General features: G+C 37.6%; 1 protein-coding gene across 11 annotated transcripts in view; it reads right to left on the bottom strand.

The window, feature by feature from the left end:
- Positions 1–19,272, bottom strand: part of DLG2 (discs large MAGUK scaffold protein 2) — a 929,335-nt gene that overhangs the window by 806,101 nt on the left and 103,962 nt on the right. For 4 of the 11 annotated variants that reach the window (XM_060018166.1, XM_060018169.1, XM_060018170.1 and 1 more), the window contains exon 1: positions 1,025–1,479. The exons of 2 other annotated variants lie outside the window; for them this stretch is intronic. In XM_060018166.1, the coding sequence (XP_059874149.1) occupies positions 1,025–1,333 (309 nt within the window). In that variant the 5' untranslated portion in view covers positions 1,334–1,479. Of the gene's footprint in view, positions 1–1,024; positions 1,488–19,272 lie in introns of those variants that run through there. 5 more of the 11 variants (XR_009520377.1, XM_060018177.1, XM_060018179.1 and 2 more) reach the window with 4 other exon arrangements.

Genomic DNA, 19,272 nt, shown 5'->3' with positions numbered 1-19,272 from the left:
TTGGAATGTTCTCTACACCTCTCGGATCATAACGTTTTACTCATGATCAATACCCACTTCTTAATTATGCTAAAATCATATTAAAATCAAGAGAGGATTTTTTTCTGCAAACACAGATTTTTCTCTTTTCAGTGAATTTTTATGAACAGAGTTCTATATTTATGACAATGATTACAGGTGTCTTTTATTTATATTTTATAGCATTTACAGGAAGTTGTTTTCCCTCTTCTGGATGGAGACAGGAAAAAATGAGCCAATTTCGTTTCTGGTACAATGCTAGTAGTTTGGGGCAAGAATAAGCTAGGAATCAAATTAAGGGACTCTGCACATCTGCTTCAGAAATATGTTACAGGGGAATACGAGTTATACTTTTTAATATAAATAACCTTATTGCTTCTATGAATAAATGAAATGTTTCATTATTTTATTCTGAGTGTAATTGTCTAGCTTGCTTCCAATTATATTCCTTTTGTTTATAAAATGAATTATTTAGTACAAACACATTTTCTTCTCCATCACTGAAAAGGTATACAGCATTATAAGAGTAAAATTCGAATAGGATACTTTAAATCGCTGCTTTCCATAGCTGAAGAAATGAATGTTTTTTTATCTTTAAAGAGATGGAAAGTATCTGATTAAAGTTCATTTTCTCTTTCTTCCTTAAAACAAGACAAAACCCTAGGCTAGGCAGAATAGAAAAAGTTAACAATGATTAGAAGTAGTAGTGCTGCTAAAGTCTATGATGCAGAATAGTAAAATCATCTGAGCACTAGAGAAGTTGAATTTGGGGAAAAGTCACTGAAAGAAACTGAGCACAGCATCCCTTGACTTTCACAGGCCACACAGAGGTGTGAGCCCACAAACACCTGTGAAAATTACAGGATTTCTTGGCCTACCATTTACCAAACAGGCGTACCCAGTCAGCAAGGAGCACCCAGAAAAGTTTCCAAACCGTGCTAGCCTTCCCCAGCGTGCTCTCAGTTTCTTCCAATACTCACGGGAAAGTCACAAGGAAAAGGCTCACCTGTGCTGGGCTGAACCAGCCATGTGGGCAGGCACAATGCTCCCCACAAGTCCCTTTGCCCTTGGTGCTCGTCTTGTGGGAGCTTTTCCGCACACTGTCCCACAAAGTGACCAGCTTGGTCCTGTTTGAAGCTGGGCCCCCAGGTCCCGAGGAGGGCATAGTCTGAGAACTGTACCCGAGCCCCTGAGGACTCCTCTGCCAGCCACAAGCGCAGTGGGCATCCCTGAGCAGTGTGGGTGCGCTCCTGCCGGCATCCATCCCATCGGACCCCCGGCTGCAGCTGTGTTGCTTGGTGAGGTATGCATTCATACTGCACTGATGCCTACTCTTGCCTTTGGTCAGCTCTGCACAGGAATGTCTCCTCCCTCACACCCCTTTCTTCCAGGCAGTTGTAAAAGTCTTTTTTTTTTTTTTTTTCTCCCGTGGTTCCCTCAGTATCTTTGACAGCTGCTATAGCAGCGCATCGTGGGAGCAGCTCCGCACAGCATTATCTGCGGGCTGGTAGCTCTTTGTCAATAGATGACTCAACTCACAGAGCAACTTGACAGTATCCCTGCTCTAGGCAGAAGCAATCAATGCTCCACACAGCTGGGCTACAGGACTGTACACTGTTACAAACCCTTTTTGGATGGAGCCCCACAGTAAAGCATACTCTTCGCAATTTGGCATTCTGGCTTTTCCCTCTCTAGCTGATCCCCACGCAAAATACAGACCTCAGGAAAGAGAGCTTCTTATCAGACTAGCAGGACCCTTCTTTCCAGAAAGAATATATCTAGGCTGAAACCATATAGCGTAAGCAATGTAAAACGATGGGGAGGTTAACCTGTGAAACAATTTCCAACATTTACAGGAATCACTTATTTAGAGAGAGGTTTGCCAAGACACAGACCAAATCATGAGGTAACGAAATAAGAGGATCAGTATTAACTCTAAAGAACATGGATTCATTCAGAAAAATCACTTAGATCACAGCATTATACCAGAGTGCTTTCAAATTTGGAAGTGTGTTTTAGAACATGATTATATATTATAGTCCAAACGTATATTATTTATGCTATGAACAATTATTAATTCTTTCTGATTCAAAAGTAAAGCAATTCCCAAAGTTCCAAACTGATGGGTTGGCTTATTTTGACACAGTGTTTCTCCTTACCCCAAATTATTCTGAGGATTTCCTTTCAAATACTTTACCACAACAAATACATTCACCACAGAGAGAGGCTGCATTTTGAAGTGAAAGACATCTAATTCTGCCATCCAGTATTTTGGTTTCCAAAGACAGAATTTCCAAATTCTTTCACTAAAAAATGAGTGAAATCTATCCAATTTAAAGCAATTGCCTTCCAAAGAGGATATGATTGTTTTAAATTTTAAATTTTAGTATGTTTGCAGAAGCCATGCATAGTATTTTCAGGAAAGGGAAAGGCTAATTGCTACAGCACTTAGAATTTTTATTCTGTTTGAAACTTTCCATATCTCTTGCCAAAATGCCTATCCCTATCACATATCCCTAAGGAAATAATTTTGGTTTGATTGGGGAGCACAGCGCCACCTATGCAGCACCAAACAAGTGTGATATAATCCCATGATATAGTTATTCTAGTTATAGACCATCAGGTGCTATCAGACCCACTTTCGCAGTGGACTAACCAGGTGCTGGGGCAGTGTAGACCTCATTTCTATCTGAGTCGACAAGGTTCTTGTTTCAAAAGCCATGATTACAACATATCCTACAATTCAACACTAGGACTCGCTGGATAAATCATTGTTATATATAAAAGTCCTGAAAGGAAGGGGCAGGAATTTCTCTTTTCGTGTATCTGCATGAAAGAGACGTTTCCCAAATTCTGTGCAAGGGGTTGGTATAAGTACCTTGCCTGGCACGGTAAGCATTCAAAACACCTTTGCTAAATAATAATGACCCATATGTGTCAGTTCAGAGGGCAGGCCTGGGTCTGTTATTGACTATTTTTTCCCAAGCTCCTAGCCCACTGCCTGCCCAGCACATCATAGCAGGCTTATGATAAATACATTTTTGGACAGATGAATAGATATTTGGGTGGATGTCTAATAGAAGGAAAGAGTAGAAGAATGACGGAGTTGACTAACATTTTTAGAAAATAATATTTGATTCAGCAGTGCTCCAGAAACAAACTATTTTTCTAAGGTTGGCTTTACTGTTGATTTTGAGATATTAAGGAAATTTGCCACAAAAACGTGAAGACTTGAACTGTTGGGTAGGTATAACAATGGCATTAATGGTATTTCTTTCTGAAAGAGGAACAAGGAATCACTATCAATACTTACAAACATAAAATTGAGGCAAATAGATCATCATGTGATACGCAGTGAGAAAAGGAGCAGAAAATTCTCTCCCTTTCTTTTTCTCTTCTTCTTCCTCCCTCCCTCGCCCCGCTTCATTTTTTTATGCTGAATCAAGGGCTAATGGCTGAATGACCTTCTGGGTCAAATAAAGCCCTAGAGAACTTCATATTTATCTGGTGTCGCCATGATGCATGGCTGTACAGTAGGACTTGATGTGAGATGGCAATCCACCACCCTCCAAATGAGAATGTAAGGAAGTAATAAGTTTGGCTCTCTCCAATCTTATCTAACCATAGATGCTTCTCCAGTTTTTCAGGCAGATTTCATTGCTCAGAGGCCCATTGAATCTTCAGGGAATACACGCCCTGTTCTCATCCATTTGCCTCTCAAGTATAAGAATCAATCTGTGCAGGAGTCAGTGTGAATTTGTTATAATTTTGTAATGGCGTGTGCAGCTTGCAGCAAGACAGAAAAGTTCCTGGCTGGGCACTACTCAAAGGTATTATAAATCTTCATAGGGACCTAAATCTGTTATGAATGAGTTCTTTGGAATCAGCTATTTCTTCCCATCACAAAGACAAGAGAATTGCTGTTTTAATAACCTTTGCATGTCATTTCTATATAGAAACATAAATATTACATATTGCCTAACTAATGTGACTTTCCTCCAAAGATCTTAAAGACCACAGCAAACTTTCGTTAAACGTGCTTCAAAACTATTGAAATTGTACTTTCCCTTTAACACGTATAAAATAATCCTAGCCTCCTCTCTCCCCCTCCCCCCCAGTTATTTTTTCTTTTTCAAAAATGACGTTTGGCTTTCCAAGTCTGTGGACAGACCACTTAAAACAGATAAATATGTCCAGCTAGCCCACTGTACTATGAAACAGACCTACTAATTAAAGATAATTCAATTCGATCAACTGTAATTGGTCAACTGTAATGACCATAGGATGACATGAAAGTCTGGCAAAACGAGAATTAGTGGTGCACAAGTCCACATCTTACTTATCATTGTGATTTAACATGGGCATATGGCGCACAGAGCAATGCCTAGATGAGATACATCTTATTGACCTCTCTTTGACCTGGTAGTGCCTCCACAGAACAACCACTAGAAGGTTTTTGTTTATTTTAATTTATTTAAAATTTGTTTTTATTGAATGAAAGATTCTTTAAATTCTATAGTGCTTTACCATTTTCAAAAGTTTCACACACATGATTTCATATAATCCCATTTTGAAGCAAGGGCTTAAAACTAAAATCCTGGCTTAATTTGTTTAATAAAAAATAAATATCAAAGATGAATTGCTAAATAAATTGTACTGCACTAAAACACTATGCAGATTCTTTTCCAGATAAAATTTCCTGCAGGCACTCTATGCATATGAGAAATGAAAATATTAATTACGAAAGAAGAGCTAAGTGCTTGCTAAAGGATGGCTGGGTAGCAGAAAAGCCCTTTAGCAGCCCCAAGTAATGTGTTAAATAATCATAAAATGGTATAAAGTATTAGACACAATTTCTCTTGATTTGAAAAGTATGTACAGTGAATTCCTGTGACCGCAAAGACTAGAGATGTTACAAATGCTAACAAATGAATATTCTTCTACATCTAAAACCTTCAGCCTAGGCAACCTCCAGAACTAAGCACAATTACCTTCTAAAATAAGAGAGAACCCAGAATAGTTAAGGTAACTTAGGTTCTAAAATTATTTCCAAAATACTTATATCAGTTTAATCATAAATCTTATGAGGCAAAAGTAAGCATGAATTAACAGTGTGCAAGGACACATCCCTATTGCTATAGAGATTTAACTTGGACAGAGGATTTAATAGGGAGTAGAAAAAAATTTTAAAGGTCCCAAATTCTCACTAATATACTTGGATTTGGGTGGATGCTGGTGGGGAGGGGATTAATCTGAATTGAAAAGGCCATTGTCAAATGGTTTTCAGGAAATGCATATTTATTCTATTCTAACCAACTTCGTAACACTATTAGAGAAATAAGAACACAGGTTATATGACATTTCTTAGAGAATCTGAAAGGAATATTGATAAAAGGTAATAATCATTTATAATTTACATATTTTAACAATTTAACCTAAATGATGAACCACAGTATTACAAGGAAGTTGTTCTCAGCCTTCCAGATTAAAGTAGTGTCACGTCTCCTGTGACTCTTTCCAGATCCACCTGGCATATTCAGTTATACTCTACAGTATTTGTCTGTTAAGTATCTTCTACTTTTGTCTATTCCTCTCAATCACCATGATGACCATCCTAGTCTAAGCTACCGTTCACATCTCTGTAAAACTTGTGAAACAGCTTCGTAACTGGCCTCTGGCACCACCTTTACTCCAATTCATGCTCATGTAGTGGCCAGAGTGACTTCTTCTAAAGTGAGAATCTGATAAGGTTCTACCCTGCTTGATAACTGTGAATAAAGTCTCGTTTTCTGGGAATCTTTATCCCTACAGAGAATACAATCTTTAAAGTGGCTTGCATGGTCCTTAATCCTGCCCTGTGCGACCCAGCCTCTACTGCTTTCCCCAGTCTCACCCATCCCTCACTATTCTCCAACTATCGTGTTCTCTTTCCCTCTTCACACCTTGTTTAACCCTCCAACTTGTTTAACCCTCCAACTATCGTGTTCTCTTTCCCTCTTCACACCTCCACATAATTCATTTCTACTCACCCTTCTGTAGGGTGCATCAAGATACAACCTCCAAGAAGCCATCTCAAGGAAACACAGAATACAATCTAAAAAGAGTGGGCAAATTATGAAACACAGCTCCAAAACAAGTCTACCAGAGCTTACTTCCTACCAGATTGCCAACCCAAAGCCTCTTCTATTCAGAAATTCTGGAGTTCTCCCTGCATTCCAGAGCTCAACTCAAATGTCACCTTTTAAGAGAGCATTCCCTGGACACTGCCCCACCCCCTTCCAGAACAGATTAAGTCATCCTCCCATTAAGCACTCATTTAGCACCTGTGCTCCTCTATTATAATTTACGACAACTGCAATTAAAACAAGAATTGCACTATTACTTGTTTTGTGCCATTCTCCTCAAACAGAATGTAAGTAACAGCCATTAGGGAAGGGAGATGGCTCTTTTTTTGCAGTTGCATCCTCTGAACCAAGCACAAAAGGCGTTTAGTGTTTATTAAAATAAATTAAGCAAGAAAGAAGATAAAAGTGTTCTTCAGTGGTTATTCCAACATAGGTGTCTGGGTCTATGTTCTACATCTTAGTGTAAAATGAACAAATAAGCATTTTGAATTTAAACACAAAATAGCAATGTGTTCTTAAGGTCATTATGTGAAACATTTCAGTGGCTGAGTGGTGCAAGTGTATGAATTTATCTTTTTGAAGAAGTTTGCTAGTGGTTTTATAATACTAAAACATAGAAATGGCTGCTGTTTATTTTAGCCAGATCTTCATTCATAAAAGCTGCTCTTCCTGACAGCTGTGTTTTTCTCTCAAGTGTTTTCAGACTGTTCTCCCTTTATAGCTAGATGGGACAAAATGGGGAGTGGTTCCCCAAGTCAGAGGCCAGTCAGTGGTAAAGCAGGGAGAGAATCCCAAACCTCAGCCACCAAAGTCACGTTCCTCTTAAAATGATATAGTCCAAAAGGTATACTGATTTCACAGTATATTACAAGTATGTATTAGGGAGCAGAAAGGCACGATGACATCTCCTCTTCCTCTCCACCAAGTTAGAAAGTTAAAATATTAAACAGCATTATTATCCATAATAGTCATCCCCTTTAGTTCCTTTTAAAAAATTGTGGTGAAAAAATACATAATATTAGATCTACCCTCTAAACGAAGGTTTGAGTGTACAGTACAATATTGTTGACTATAAAGCACAATGTTGCATAGCAGATCTCTAGAACTGTTCCATCTTGCATGACTAAAATTCTATTCTAGAATTCTATTCCCATGCACAGTGACTCTTCATTTCCCTCCTCCCAGCTCCTGCCAACCACCACTCTACTTCCTGCTTTTATGAATTTCACTACTTCTGCATACCTCATATAGTATAAATGGAATCATAAAGTATTTGTCTTTCTGTGACTAGCTTATTTCATTTCATATAATGTCCTCAAGGTTCATCCATGTTATAGCACATGACTGGATTTCCTCTTTCTACGGCTGAATAATATTCCACTGTATGTATATACCACATTTTCTTTATCTGTTAATCCGTCAGTGGAGAATTAGGCTGCTTCCACCTCTTGGCTAATGTGAATAATGCCTCAGTGAACACAGGAGTGCAAATATCTCCTTAAGATCCCAATTTCAATTCATCTGGATAAATACCCAGAAGTAGGTTTGCTGGATCATCTGGTACTTCTATTTTTAATTTTTTCAGGAACCTCCATACTGTTTTCCTCAGCAGCTGAGCCATTTTACATTCCCACTTACCACCAACAGTGCACAGGGTTCCCATTTTCTCCACATTCTCACTAATACGTTTTCTAGGTTTTGTTGTTGTTGCTGTCATTGTTTTTGATATTGGTCATACTAACAGATGTGAGCTTCATCTTCCCTTCTCAAAATCGTTTTATCTATCCGGAGTGTTTTGTGTTTCCACAACAATTTTAGGATTTTTTTTTTTTCTATTTCTGTAAAGAATGCCATTGGGACATTTGCAGGGATCACACTGAATCTGTAGATTGCTTTGAGTCGTATATTTTAAAATGTTGTCTTCCAATCTTTGAACATTTGTGTCTCTTTTTCATGTCTTTCATCAATGTTTTGTAGCTTACAGTGTACAGGTCTTTCACTCCCTTGGTTAAGTTTATTCCTATTTTATTCTTTTTGTTGTTATTGTAAACGAGTTTGTTTTCTTAATTTTCTATTGAAATTGTTCATTGTTAGTATGTAGAAAGACAACTAACTTTTGTATATTGATTTTGCATACTGCAACTTTGCTGAATTCATTTATTAGTTCTAACAGTATTTTCGTGTGTGTGTGTGTGTGCATGTATGTGTGGAATCTTTAGGGCTTTTTAAACATGAAATAATGTTTTCTGTGAACAGAGATAATTTTACTTCTCCCTTTCTGATTTGTAAGAGGTTTATTTGTTTTCCTTGACTAATTGCTCTGGTTAGAACTTGCAATACAACATTGAATAGAAATGGTGACAAGTGGGCATCTTTATCTTGTTCCTGATCCTAGAGAAAAGCTTTCAGTTTTTCACCATTGAGTATGATGTTAGCTATAGGCCTTTCATCTATGACCTTTATTAGGTTAAAGTCATTTCCCTCTGCTCCTAGTTTGTTGAGTATTTTTATCATGAAAGAATGTTGAGATCTGTCAGTGTGTCTCTGCATCTGTTGAGATGATCACTAATGTTTATCCTTTGTTCTGCTGATGTGATCACATTGATTGTTTTTCATAGGTTGAACCATCTTTGCATCCCAAGGATAAATCACACTTGGCCATGGTGTGTGATCTTTTTAATGTGTTGTTGAATTCAGTTTGCTATTTTGTGAAGGATTTTGCATTCATTCATTAGGAATATTGGCCCGAAGTGTTTTTGTTGTGTCTTTTCCTGGCTTTGGTATCATATTAATGTGGGCTTATGAGAAGTATTTCTGAATTTTCAATTTTTTGGAAGAGTTTGAGAAGGATTGGCATTTTTTCCTGTTAAATATTTGGTAGATATCACCAGTGAAGCCATCTGGTCCTGAGCTTTTTCATTTTGGAAGGTTTTTGATTATTGATTTAATCTCCTCACTATTTATAGGTCTGTTCCGATTTTTTATTTCTTCATGATTCAGTCTTTGTAGGTTGTAGGTCTTTGTAGGTAAATTCTAAGAATTTACCCATTTCTTCTAAGTCATCCAATTCGTTGGTATATAATTGTACATAGTAGTTTCAATCCTTTTAATTTCTGTGGCATCAAATGTAACTCTCCTCTTTCATTCTTTATTTTATTCATTTGAGTTTTTTCTTTTTTCCTTAGTTAATGTAGCTAAAATTTGTCAATTTTATCTTTTTAAAAATAGGTCTTAATTTTGTTGGTTTTTTCTATTGTTTCTCTATTCTCTACTTCATTTACTTCTGTCCTAATCTTAACTATTTTCTTCCTTCTGCTAACTTTGGATTTAGTTTGTTCTTCTTTTTCTAGTTCCTTGAGGTATAAAGTTAGGTTGTTTATGTCAGACCTTTTCTCTTATTTAAATATAGTCATTTACCACTATAAACTACCCTCTTAGTACTGCATTTGCCTCATTCCACAAGTTTTGGTATGTTGTGTTTTTGTTTCTCAAGATATTTTTAAATTTCTCATTTGCTTTGTTCTTTGACCCACTGATTGTTCATGAATGTATTGTTTAATTTCCAAATATTTGTGAATTTTCTAGTTTTCCTTCTGCCACTGATTTTTAGTTTCATTCCATGTGTCTGGAAATATACTTGGTATGATTTCCATCTTCTTAAAACTGCTAAGCCTTATTTTGTAACCTAGCATGTGATCTATCCTGTAGAATGTTCCTTTAACACTTGAGAAGAATGTGTATCCTGCTGCTATTGGGTGGAATGCTCTGTATATGTTAGTTAGGTTCTTTTGAACTGTACTATTGTTTGATTCCTCTGTTTCCTTATTGATCTTCCATCTGGGTGTCCTATCTGTTGTTGAAAGTGGGGTGTTGAAATCATCTAGTACTGTGTTGCTGTTCATTTCTCCCTTCAGTTCTGTCAATGTTTGCTTCATATACAGACTATCTCTGACTTGCAATGGTTCAATTTATAATTTTTCTACTTTACTATGATGTGAAAGTGATACACATTAGTAGGAACTGTACCTCAAATTTTGATTTTTGATCTTTTCACAGGCTAGTGATATGCAGTATGATACTTGGCAACAGGAGCAATCCACAGCTCCCAGTCAGTCGTGTGATCACAAGGGTAAATAACTAATACACTTACAAACATTCTGTACCCATACAAGCATTCTGTTTTTCACGTTCAGTACAGTATTCAATAAATCACATGAGATATTCAACACTTTGTTATAAAATAGGCTTTGTGTTAGATGATTTTGTCCAACTGTAGGCTAACGTAAATGTTCTCAGCATGTTTAAGGTAGGCTAGGCTAAGCCATGATGTTTGGCAGGTCAGGTATATTAAATGCATTTTTGGCTGATGACATTTTCAACATATCTTAATTCCACTGTAAGTCAAGGAAGATTTGTATTAGGATGCTCTGATGTTGCATATATATTTATAATTGTTATATCTTCTTGGTGAATTGACCCTTTTATGAATATATAATGTCTCTCTTGACAGTTTCTGACTTAGTCTATTTTGTCTGATATAAGTATGGTTACCCCTGCTTGCTTTTGGTTACCATTTGCCTGGAATATCTTTTTCCATCCTTTTACTTTCAGCCCATATGTGTTCTTAAGTCTAAAGTGACTCTCTTATAGACAGTGCATAGTTTAATCTTTTTTTTTCAGCCACTCTATGTCTTTGGACTGTGAAGTTTAACCCATTTACATTTCAAGTAATTATTGATAGGGAAGGACTAACTATTGTCATTTTGTTCATTGTTTTCTGTCTGTCTTGTAGCTTTCTTGTACCTCTTTTCTACTCTTGCTATCTTCCTTTGTGTTTCATTGACTTTTTTTTCTTTTTGTAGTGTCATGAGTTGATTCCTTTCTCATTTTCTTTTGTGTATCTTCTATAGGTATTTTCCCTGTGGTTACCATGTGGCTTACATAAAATATCTTACAGTTATAACAATCTATTTTAACCTGATAAGCTGATAACAATTTAACTTCAAGTGTATATAAATACTCTACATTTTTACTTCTCTCCCACACTTTGTCATCAATGTCACAAATTACATCTTTTTGTAGTGTGTATCCATTAACGTATTTTTGTACTCATAGTTATTTTTTATACTCTTGTCTTTACCTTCTTTAGTTCTTAATACAGTAACTACAGCACTTATCACTGAGCTTATTGCATATAAGACAACAATGTGCTCTTGTCCAAGCCTTAATAAACTTGAAAGTCAATTTAAATAAAGTATATTGATTTAAATGGGTGGGGGGAAATCTTGGCTTTTGATCAGACTCTTGGGAGTCTAACATGTGTAACATTCTGACTGTGTTATTTCCAAGTGCTGGTCTCATTCTTCCAATGCTAGATGCTCTACTGACTCTTTCCTGGTTTCTAGGAGCAGGCAAAGTAGTGTGGGAGAGTGTGGAGTTCCTAGGCAGGGCACAGGCATGTGCCATCCCCTGTGCTGAGTTTCATGAGAGAGGAAATGTATGAAAAATAAAATGTGCAAAACTAATATTAGGGTATTGATTCATGACTGGAAAAGAGAGAGAGAGAGGAAGGGGAGGAAGAAGGAAGGGAGGGAGGAAGGAACGAAGGAAGGGCAAAAAGAAGAAAGCAAAGGAGGGAGGAAGCAGTCACAAACTGAGGAAATAAATCTCAGAAAAGATAAGACACAAGAGTCAGGTTGAATGATGCTATGCACAGAATCAAACTGGAACAAATATAAAATGGACCTTCCTCTGACTGTGGGACAGTCGGACACATACCACTGAGATCCCCTTGAAGCAATCTACCTAGATTTTGGGGGCTGTGACACTCAGAATGATAAACTGGAATCAGCCTTTCTTTGGTCTAAGTTTTACATGCTCTTATTTTTCTGATGAATGATTTGTAATAGATATTTTCTAAATTTATCAAAAGGTTAAAAAAATACACAAAACTTCTCAGTTAAAAATAAACCAGATTCTGACTTGTCAGAGGTAATTTATCTGTGGATTGGCCTAAAGGCAGGGGTATGGATTAATAGAAATGACAGGCCCTCTTCCAGCTCAATGATCTCCTCTCCTTCGAGACTTGACATTTCAGTAAAGTTTTACCTAATTGGCTTTGCTTTGGCCTGTACATTTCAAATTCACATTTAATTAATCATTCCCTCCTCTGTGATTCCGCATTATTTTGCTCTTGTGCCTTTTCACTTTGTTCAATAAATATTTATTGAGTTCCTATGCTGTACCGGGAACTATGCTAGGGATAAATTAGCGAACTATAGCTAACAATTTAGCAGGGCAGAACTCCTTGAATAAACAAGTGTGCTGAGTGATGAAAGGGAGACATACAGTGACAGCATGTGGGATCTTCCCTGCTATTGAAGTCATTCCATTATGGTGAGTTTTATAATTATATGCGGGCATGTTTGCCTTTCCTACTAGATTATAAGCTTCTGAAGAGCAAGGACCATCTTTTATTTGTAAACTCACACCCTCCTTGTCATTGCCTCACAATATAATTATTATTGCTCAGTAAATATTTGTTGAATTAAACTTGGAAAATATGGGACTTGGGTTTAGGAAATGTGCTCTAGTTCCAGCTCTGCCACTAACTAGCTATCTCATCTTGGACAATTTATTGAGTTAAGTTTTAATGACCCCATTTGTGAAATTAAGGGGGTGGACTAAAGTGTCTATGCATCAATATTTAGTGGTTGCTGAAAGACAAGCAGAGCTGGTGAGTGATGACCTGTCGACAACTCTAGGTTTAATCATAATGCCTCCCAATTGACTATAGAAATACAGATTTAATATATTATTACTGTAAACATGTAGGTTTATTATTATTTTTAACACATAGCAAGATGATTAAAGGGTATGGCATGGTGAATATTTTGGCTTATTTTCTCAATTTCACACCCTTTCAATAAGATTTTGCCAAATAGGGAGATGGCATGCTATAGTGGCTAGAAGCATGGCCTTTGAAGTCACAGCTGAGCACATTTTCACTGCTGCATAAATATCTGAAGTCTGCTGGAACTCTCCCCTGGATTTTGAACATTTTTTTCTATATTTTTACATAATGTGATAAAGTTTTGTACAACATTTATGTACTTCTTTTCTCTCATTCATAGTAGACAAAGCATGAGTTCCAGAATCAGACTTCTGAGTAAACATCCCAACTCTGATCATTATTAGCTTAGGACTTGATTAAGTTACTTAACCTCTCTGTGTCCCAGTCTCCTCATCTGAAGAATAAGATTGATAATATCAATAGTTCCTATCTCATAGGATTGATGTGAGAATAAGATGGATTAATTTCTGTAAAGTACTGAGTACAGTGCCTGGCACATAATAATATCCAGCAAGCTTTATCTATCCTCTTCCTCCTAATCATCATTATCATCGTCCCCCTCCCTACTCCAATTATAAGAAGTAGCAGATACTGACATTTAAAAATTCTGCAGTGCCTACATAGAGACACTCAAAAAAGGTCAACTGATTTCAACTGAATGTCAGGATCCCATATTGGTCCTAAACTTCTTTCCAACTCCTATTTTTGGTCAGGGCATTCTGCCCTTGGGCCAGGTGCTAAATAACACCATTGATAACAGCAACATATCTACCATTTATTGAGTACTTACAATGTGTCCCAAGCATAAGTATTTCATTTGATCCTAACAATCCTATATGGTAAACACTGAGATGTCAATTTAAATACAGAAATCGGCTTAGACAGATTCTATAATGTTCCCATGGTCACAGTATTAGTAAGGAATGGAACCAGGAGTAAAATCAAGGTTCACACAGCACTGGAGCCTGTGAATAAAAAAATTGTGCAAAATAGCATCTCATTTTTCTGTTGGACTTCAGTTTCCAGAAGTACCATTATATCTTTTATTTCTCTTAATTTTCAAAATAGCTCCATATGGTAGGCAGGGCAGGAGAAAAACAGAAGCTCATTGCTGTGAAACAGTGTGTCAAGGGTCAGACAGCTGTTAAGTGATATTGTTGGAACCACAATTCAAAACTCAGTGTTCTGTCCAAAATCTGTCCACTATTCCATCCTCTTTTCCCACACAACACTTCCTTTTTAAGGATGTACACATAGCATCTTGTCACTCCCTTTGACATCAAAAATTGGGTAAAAGATAAGGAACATTTCGTGAACCTAGAATTTAAGGTTTTAAGTTTGGTGTTAGCATAAAATGTGTGTTTGCATTTTCGATTCCTATTTATAATCCTAAGGAGAGGATTCATCAGGATTTTGAGAGATCTGAAGAATGGCTGAAATGAAAATAAAGTTTTTGTCTTAATTACATTTTCTCATACAAGTCCAGGAGCGTCTGCGGTTTCTTGCAGCCATGAGAAAGAGGCTTGAGTTGATGTAAACCCCCTGTCTTTCTGGCTGTAGAACAGCTTTAATCATAGCAGCTGCAGCTACCATTTATTGATCATCTGCTCTGAATGTGCCAAGAAATATACAGAACTAGAGCTAATTCTTTCAACAGCCCTGAGAGGCAAATATTATTCCCTTTAATAGATGAAAAAATTGAGGTTCAGAGAAGATAAGTAATTGCTCAAGGTCATACAGCTATTAAATAGTGAAGTCATGATTCAAACCCAAGTTAGTGTGATTGTAAATCTTGATGCTTTCTGTTCCACCATGTTGCTTTTCTCCGAAAACAACAAACAAAAACCACAAAAACATACAAAAAAGGTGAATAAAAGTGATACGAGTCTTCTACCTTACTTTAGCTAATATAAGTACTTTAAAGGTTAAACTCTGAATCAAGCTGTGGGGGGCTTTGGGAAAACAATGCAAACTCTGATTATATAAAACCCATGTTGGTGAGAAGTCCAAGCAGAAATGAGTGATCAGCTTCTTTGGGGTGGAGTTCTTTGACACCTGCCAGTGAGTATTCATTTAGGTCTGCTGGGCTAAATGAAATGTAGTTTTGTACACTTGGTGCCAAAGTGCCCACTGTGAGACCTTTTGAGCAAATCTTTACTCTAGATCTCACTCATGAGCCAACAAAGGAAACACGATATGCAAAGTATTTGTGGGTTGGGTTCTGCAGAATTGGTGTTGGGCTTAAGACACCCCACTTGGAGCCCAGGCACCAACACTGAAAATACATGTGGGAGGATTCATCTGGTACAAATTTATTAGCATGCAGTTAACGATAAAATATTTTCTTTTCCGCAGAAAGGTCACTGATTTCATTCTTGGAATATGTTCTTTTGGTATAATTTGTGCAGCAAAGATTGTATATCACTTTCTTTGCAATTTCCTAAATAATCATCTGTTTCTAAAGAAAAATATAAAACCAATTATCTGATATTTCTCCTTCCATATTTTTACAATTCCCCATTGAAGACAACAGTATTGCTTGCCCTCCTTTAAGTAGGTAATGTGTAATCTGTCTGGAGGGCAACAGGGAACTTACTGCCTGTATCCAATCTGCTAGGTGGCCTTTTTCAACTAGGCAGGCAGCACATCAGAAAGAGCACCTCATTCCACCTGGACCAAATTACTAGTCAACCTAAGGAGGACCTTCATATGAATGGTCATCTCCTCTCCACTGATACGGTTACTGTGCCATGGTGGGAAGGCCCCCTTTTAGCTCCAGAAAGCAAAAGACTATTCAGGATAGAAATCAATCTCATTTAAGGTAGAAAAGAAAATGGATTAAAAGCAGTAAAATAAATCGTTCCAGGTTGGAGGATCCAACAGGAAGTCTCGATTATAAAGTTTCAGTGCAGGCTCTTGATGAGACCCAGTAGTATCCACGTGAGTGGCTAAGTAGGGGTTTTGCACACTTGAACATCATTTCCATATGCCATGTGCATCCTTGCCCACTTTTCAGATATCCCCATGACTTTTCCTATCCACTGTCTTTTGGCTATTCACATCAAAGCCCCTGTTTCTCTACAAAGAATTCTATAAGGATAAATGGGAAGGACTGATATTCCTCTGTTGCCCTGGTCCAAGAAAATGTCTTCTGAAAATTGCCCAAAGGGTCTCTGAAAATTAAACTGTGCTGTTAAGCATCTGCATTCCAAATGGTTCCCCAACTAGTGAAAAATGCAACTGCTTTTGCTTTAAATTAGGCTCAGATTAAAATATGTTCTTTTATGATCTAGGGCCGTGTCAACACTTGGGTTTGGTCCATGACTGACTTGGCATTCAGTTGACAGTTTCTTCTTTGTGACATTGCTGATCTTTGCTATATCCTTCCACCGGACCAGAAAGGAGCTGGCCCCCTTTCAAAGGTAATCTAAAGCAATCACTTCTGTTTCCTAGTAACTTTGGCAGTTAATGTGTACAATTCAGTTACAGGAAAGTAAAAGGCTATTTACACTTTTCTCTTAAAGCCAAGCTCTTTGAGAATGAAGAAAGCCACATGCGAACAGCATTCACGATAAAATAAATCTGTCTCTAAACAAAAGAGGATGATAGTAACGATACCACCGTTATCTTAACGTTAAAATCCATAATACTTAATTTTACATTTCAATTCTCTGAAAGTCAGTTCTGTGAGCCTTTAGATCTCTAATCCTCCTAATAATCACACATACTGGGAATTACCTTAGTCTAAGCATATAAGGTCTTAGACAAATAATTTAAAGCTTACAAGTACCTGAGGATGTTACTGTCACAAATACAATGACACTTTTAAGAAGAATGGTGGGGTTCAGAGAAAATAAGCTGAGTTGTGTGAGTGTGAGTATGTTGGGGGTGAGGATGGGGTCCGGGGTGAAGAAAGAGGTGATGCCCAGAGGTATCTTCTATCACACTTTTGCATGGGATACTTCCACATGCCTTGCAGGCTGGCAGCTCCCACAATACTGAAATATTTGTTAAACACAGTTTCCCAGAGCAACAGACTCTGGGACCTTCACAAAATCAATATTTGAATTGGAAATTATTCTCAAAATCTCCTTCCTTAAGATAATGTTAAGCTTATGTTTCAGTCTCCTGGAATCTCACACAAAGTCAGGATAGAGGAAAGCTGTCGAAATCCTGAAATGTTTGGCTTTTATGTAAACAACGCTCATATTTTTCCAGAGATAAACCCTAGGACTTCTGAGGTCTGACCTGCATTAGTGACCATACACATTATAGAAGTCTGAGCGGATGCTTCTGCGCATTCTGCTACTTCTTCCACACGACTTAATTGCTATTCTCACCCACTAGCAGATACAGTGGTGTTAATTTACCAGAGAGAAGGGACACATGACATAGTTTTCTCAGGCTCTGTTCACTTTCAAGCCACCGTTGCCTGTTGACCTTTTCAATTCTCAAAGGCAGCAAACTATTGACATAGCTGAAACCTATTTGTCCACAAGATTAAAAATCAAATAAGGAAATAATTAGGGATGGAGAATTTTGTTCATTCACTCAATAAATATTAATTGCATGCCTACTATAACCCAACACTGTGCTTGACATTTAGTTTACAGCAGGGGATAAGGTAGATATTGTCCCTGCCCTCATGTTGATTTCATACTAAGGGGGGAGACCTTGAATAAATAACGAGATACATGATCGTTTAACTACAACTTTGATAATGGTGATAAAGGAGAAGTTCAGAGACTATGAGAGCATGCAAGAGACGCCTTAGGGGCAGCTTTCCTGAGGAAATAACATCTCAACCAAGAAAGCTGGTGTATATGAGAGTAAAATCTGTTCCGCTCTTGGTCAGCTTGGCAAATCAAATCAGGATGCATTAAGTTAATTTACAATCTGAAATGAACACAGCTCCACATGAAAAAAAAAAAATCATTCCAAAATGCAAATAGCTAAAATTCACAGCCCCCAAAATGTTTCCTTATTACTTAAAACTGATGCTAGCCAGAACCAAGTCATAACCTTATATTTTAAGTAAAGTCAAGTCCCTTACTACAAAAAAAAAAAAGAATAAAGCAAAAAAGCAAGCAAGAGGGCTTCCCTGGTGGCGCAGTGGTTGAGAGTCTGCCTGCCGATTCAGGGGACACGGGTTCGTGCCCCGGTCCAGGATGATCCCACATGCCGTGGAGCGGCTGGGCCCGGGAGCCATGGCCGCTGAGCCTGCGCATCTGGAGCCTGTGCTCCGCAACGGGAGAGGCCACAACAGTGAGAGGCCTGCGTACCGCAAAAAAAAAAAAAAAAAAAAAAAAAAAAAAAAAAAAAAAAAAACAAGCAAGAAAGAGAAGAAAGGAAGGAAGGAGGAAGGAACGGAGGAAGAGAGGAAGGAAGGGGAAGGAGGAAGAAAGGGAGGGAGGAAAAGGTGGACAACAATTTTCACATGGGTTCAAAAACAGTACAAAGGAGTTGATACCATTGTTGGCCACTGCATTGGTAGCAACACTGTACTGCTTGGATAAACTCAAAAAGAACCAAAAAACAAAAAAAGCCACAAAACTAAGACTTCTCTTATTATGATAATAAGGGCATGCCCAGGTGGGAATTACTGAAATATCTGCTCAGTAAGAGGGTGGCACTACTGACAGATCTGAGGAATTCTGTACCAAACATCCAAGCTGAGACACTCCTTTGAGAGCAAAATAGATATGCTGAAAATTTAGGTTTTCCAACCATTTCACACTCTTTAAACCTGGAGTTTGTATGTCATTTCTAATTCCTTACGTTGCTAATAATGTACCTTTGACTCACAGAATACTTAAAAGCTCCTGGAGGAGAGAAAAATGGGTTTGAATCTCAGCTCCACCATCTATCAGCTGTGGGACCTCAGACAAGTCACTTAACCTCTCTCTCAGCCTCAGTCCTCTCATCTGTGATATGAGGGTGACGTTTACCTTTTAGGATTGCTGTGAGGATTAAATGAGGGAAAGCTTGTAATGCGCTGAGGGCTCTGACTATCTGATACATTGCAAGAGCTTACATTTTAGGATTCTTTGTGGTGATGGTGGTGGTGATGATAATGATACAGATGAGGATGAAGAAGCCCACTGCAATGACAGGGCTCGATTCAGACGTTTGATAACTGGGCCCTGGAAAGGTTACCAGACTTATTAATATAATTAAAAATAAATTTTCACTCTTTTAATTAATGTTACTCATATTTATGCTGCAATGAAAATAGCTTCTTTCCAGATTTTTCTGATTGAAACATTTGGGGTGCAT

This window comes from Delphinus delphis, chromosome 8, assembly GCF_949987515.2.
Source record: "Delphinus delphis chromosome 8, mDelDel1.2, whole genome shotgun sequence".
In the NCBI taxonomy this organism is placed as follows: Eukaryota; Metazoa; Chordata; class Mammalia; order Artiodactyla; family Delphinidae; genus Delphinus; species Delphinus delphis.
The sequence above is the reverse complement of the archived record's forward strand: the minus strand, read 5'-3'. Positions and strand labels throughout refer to the sequence as shown.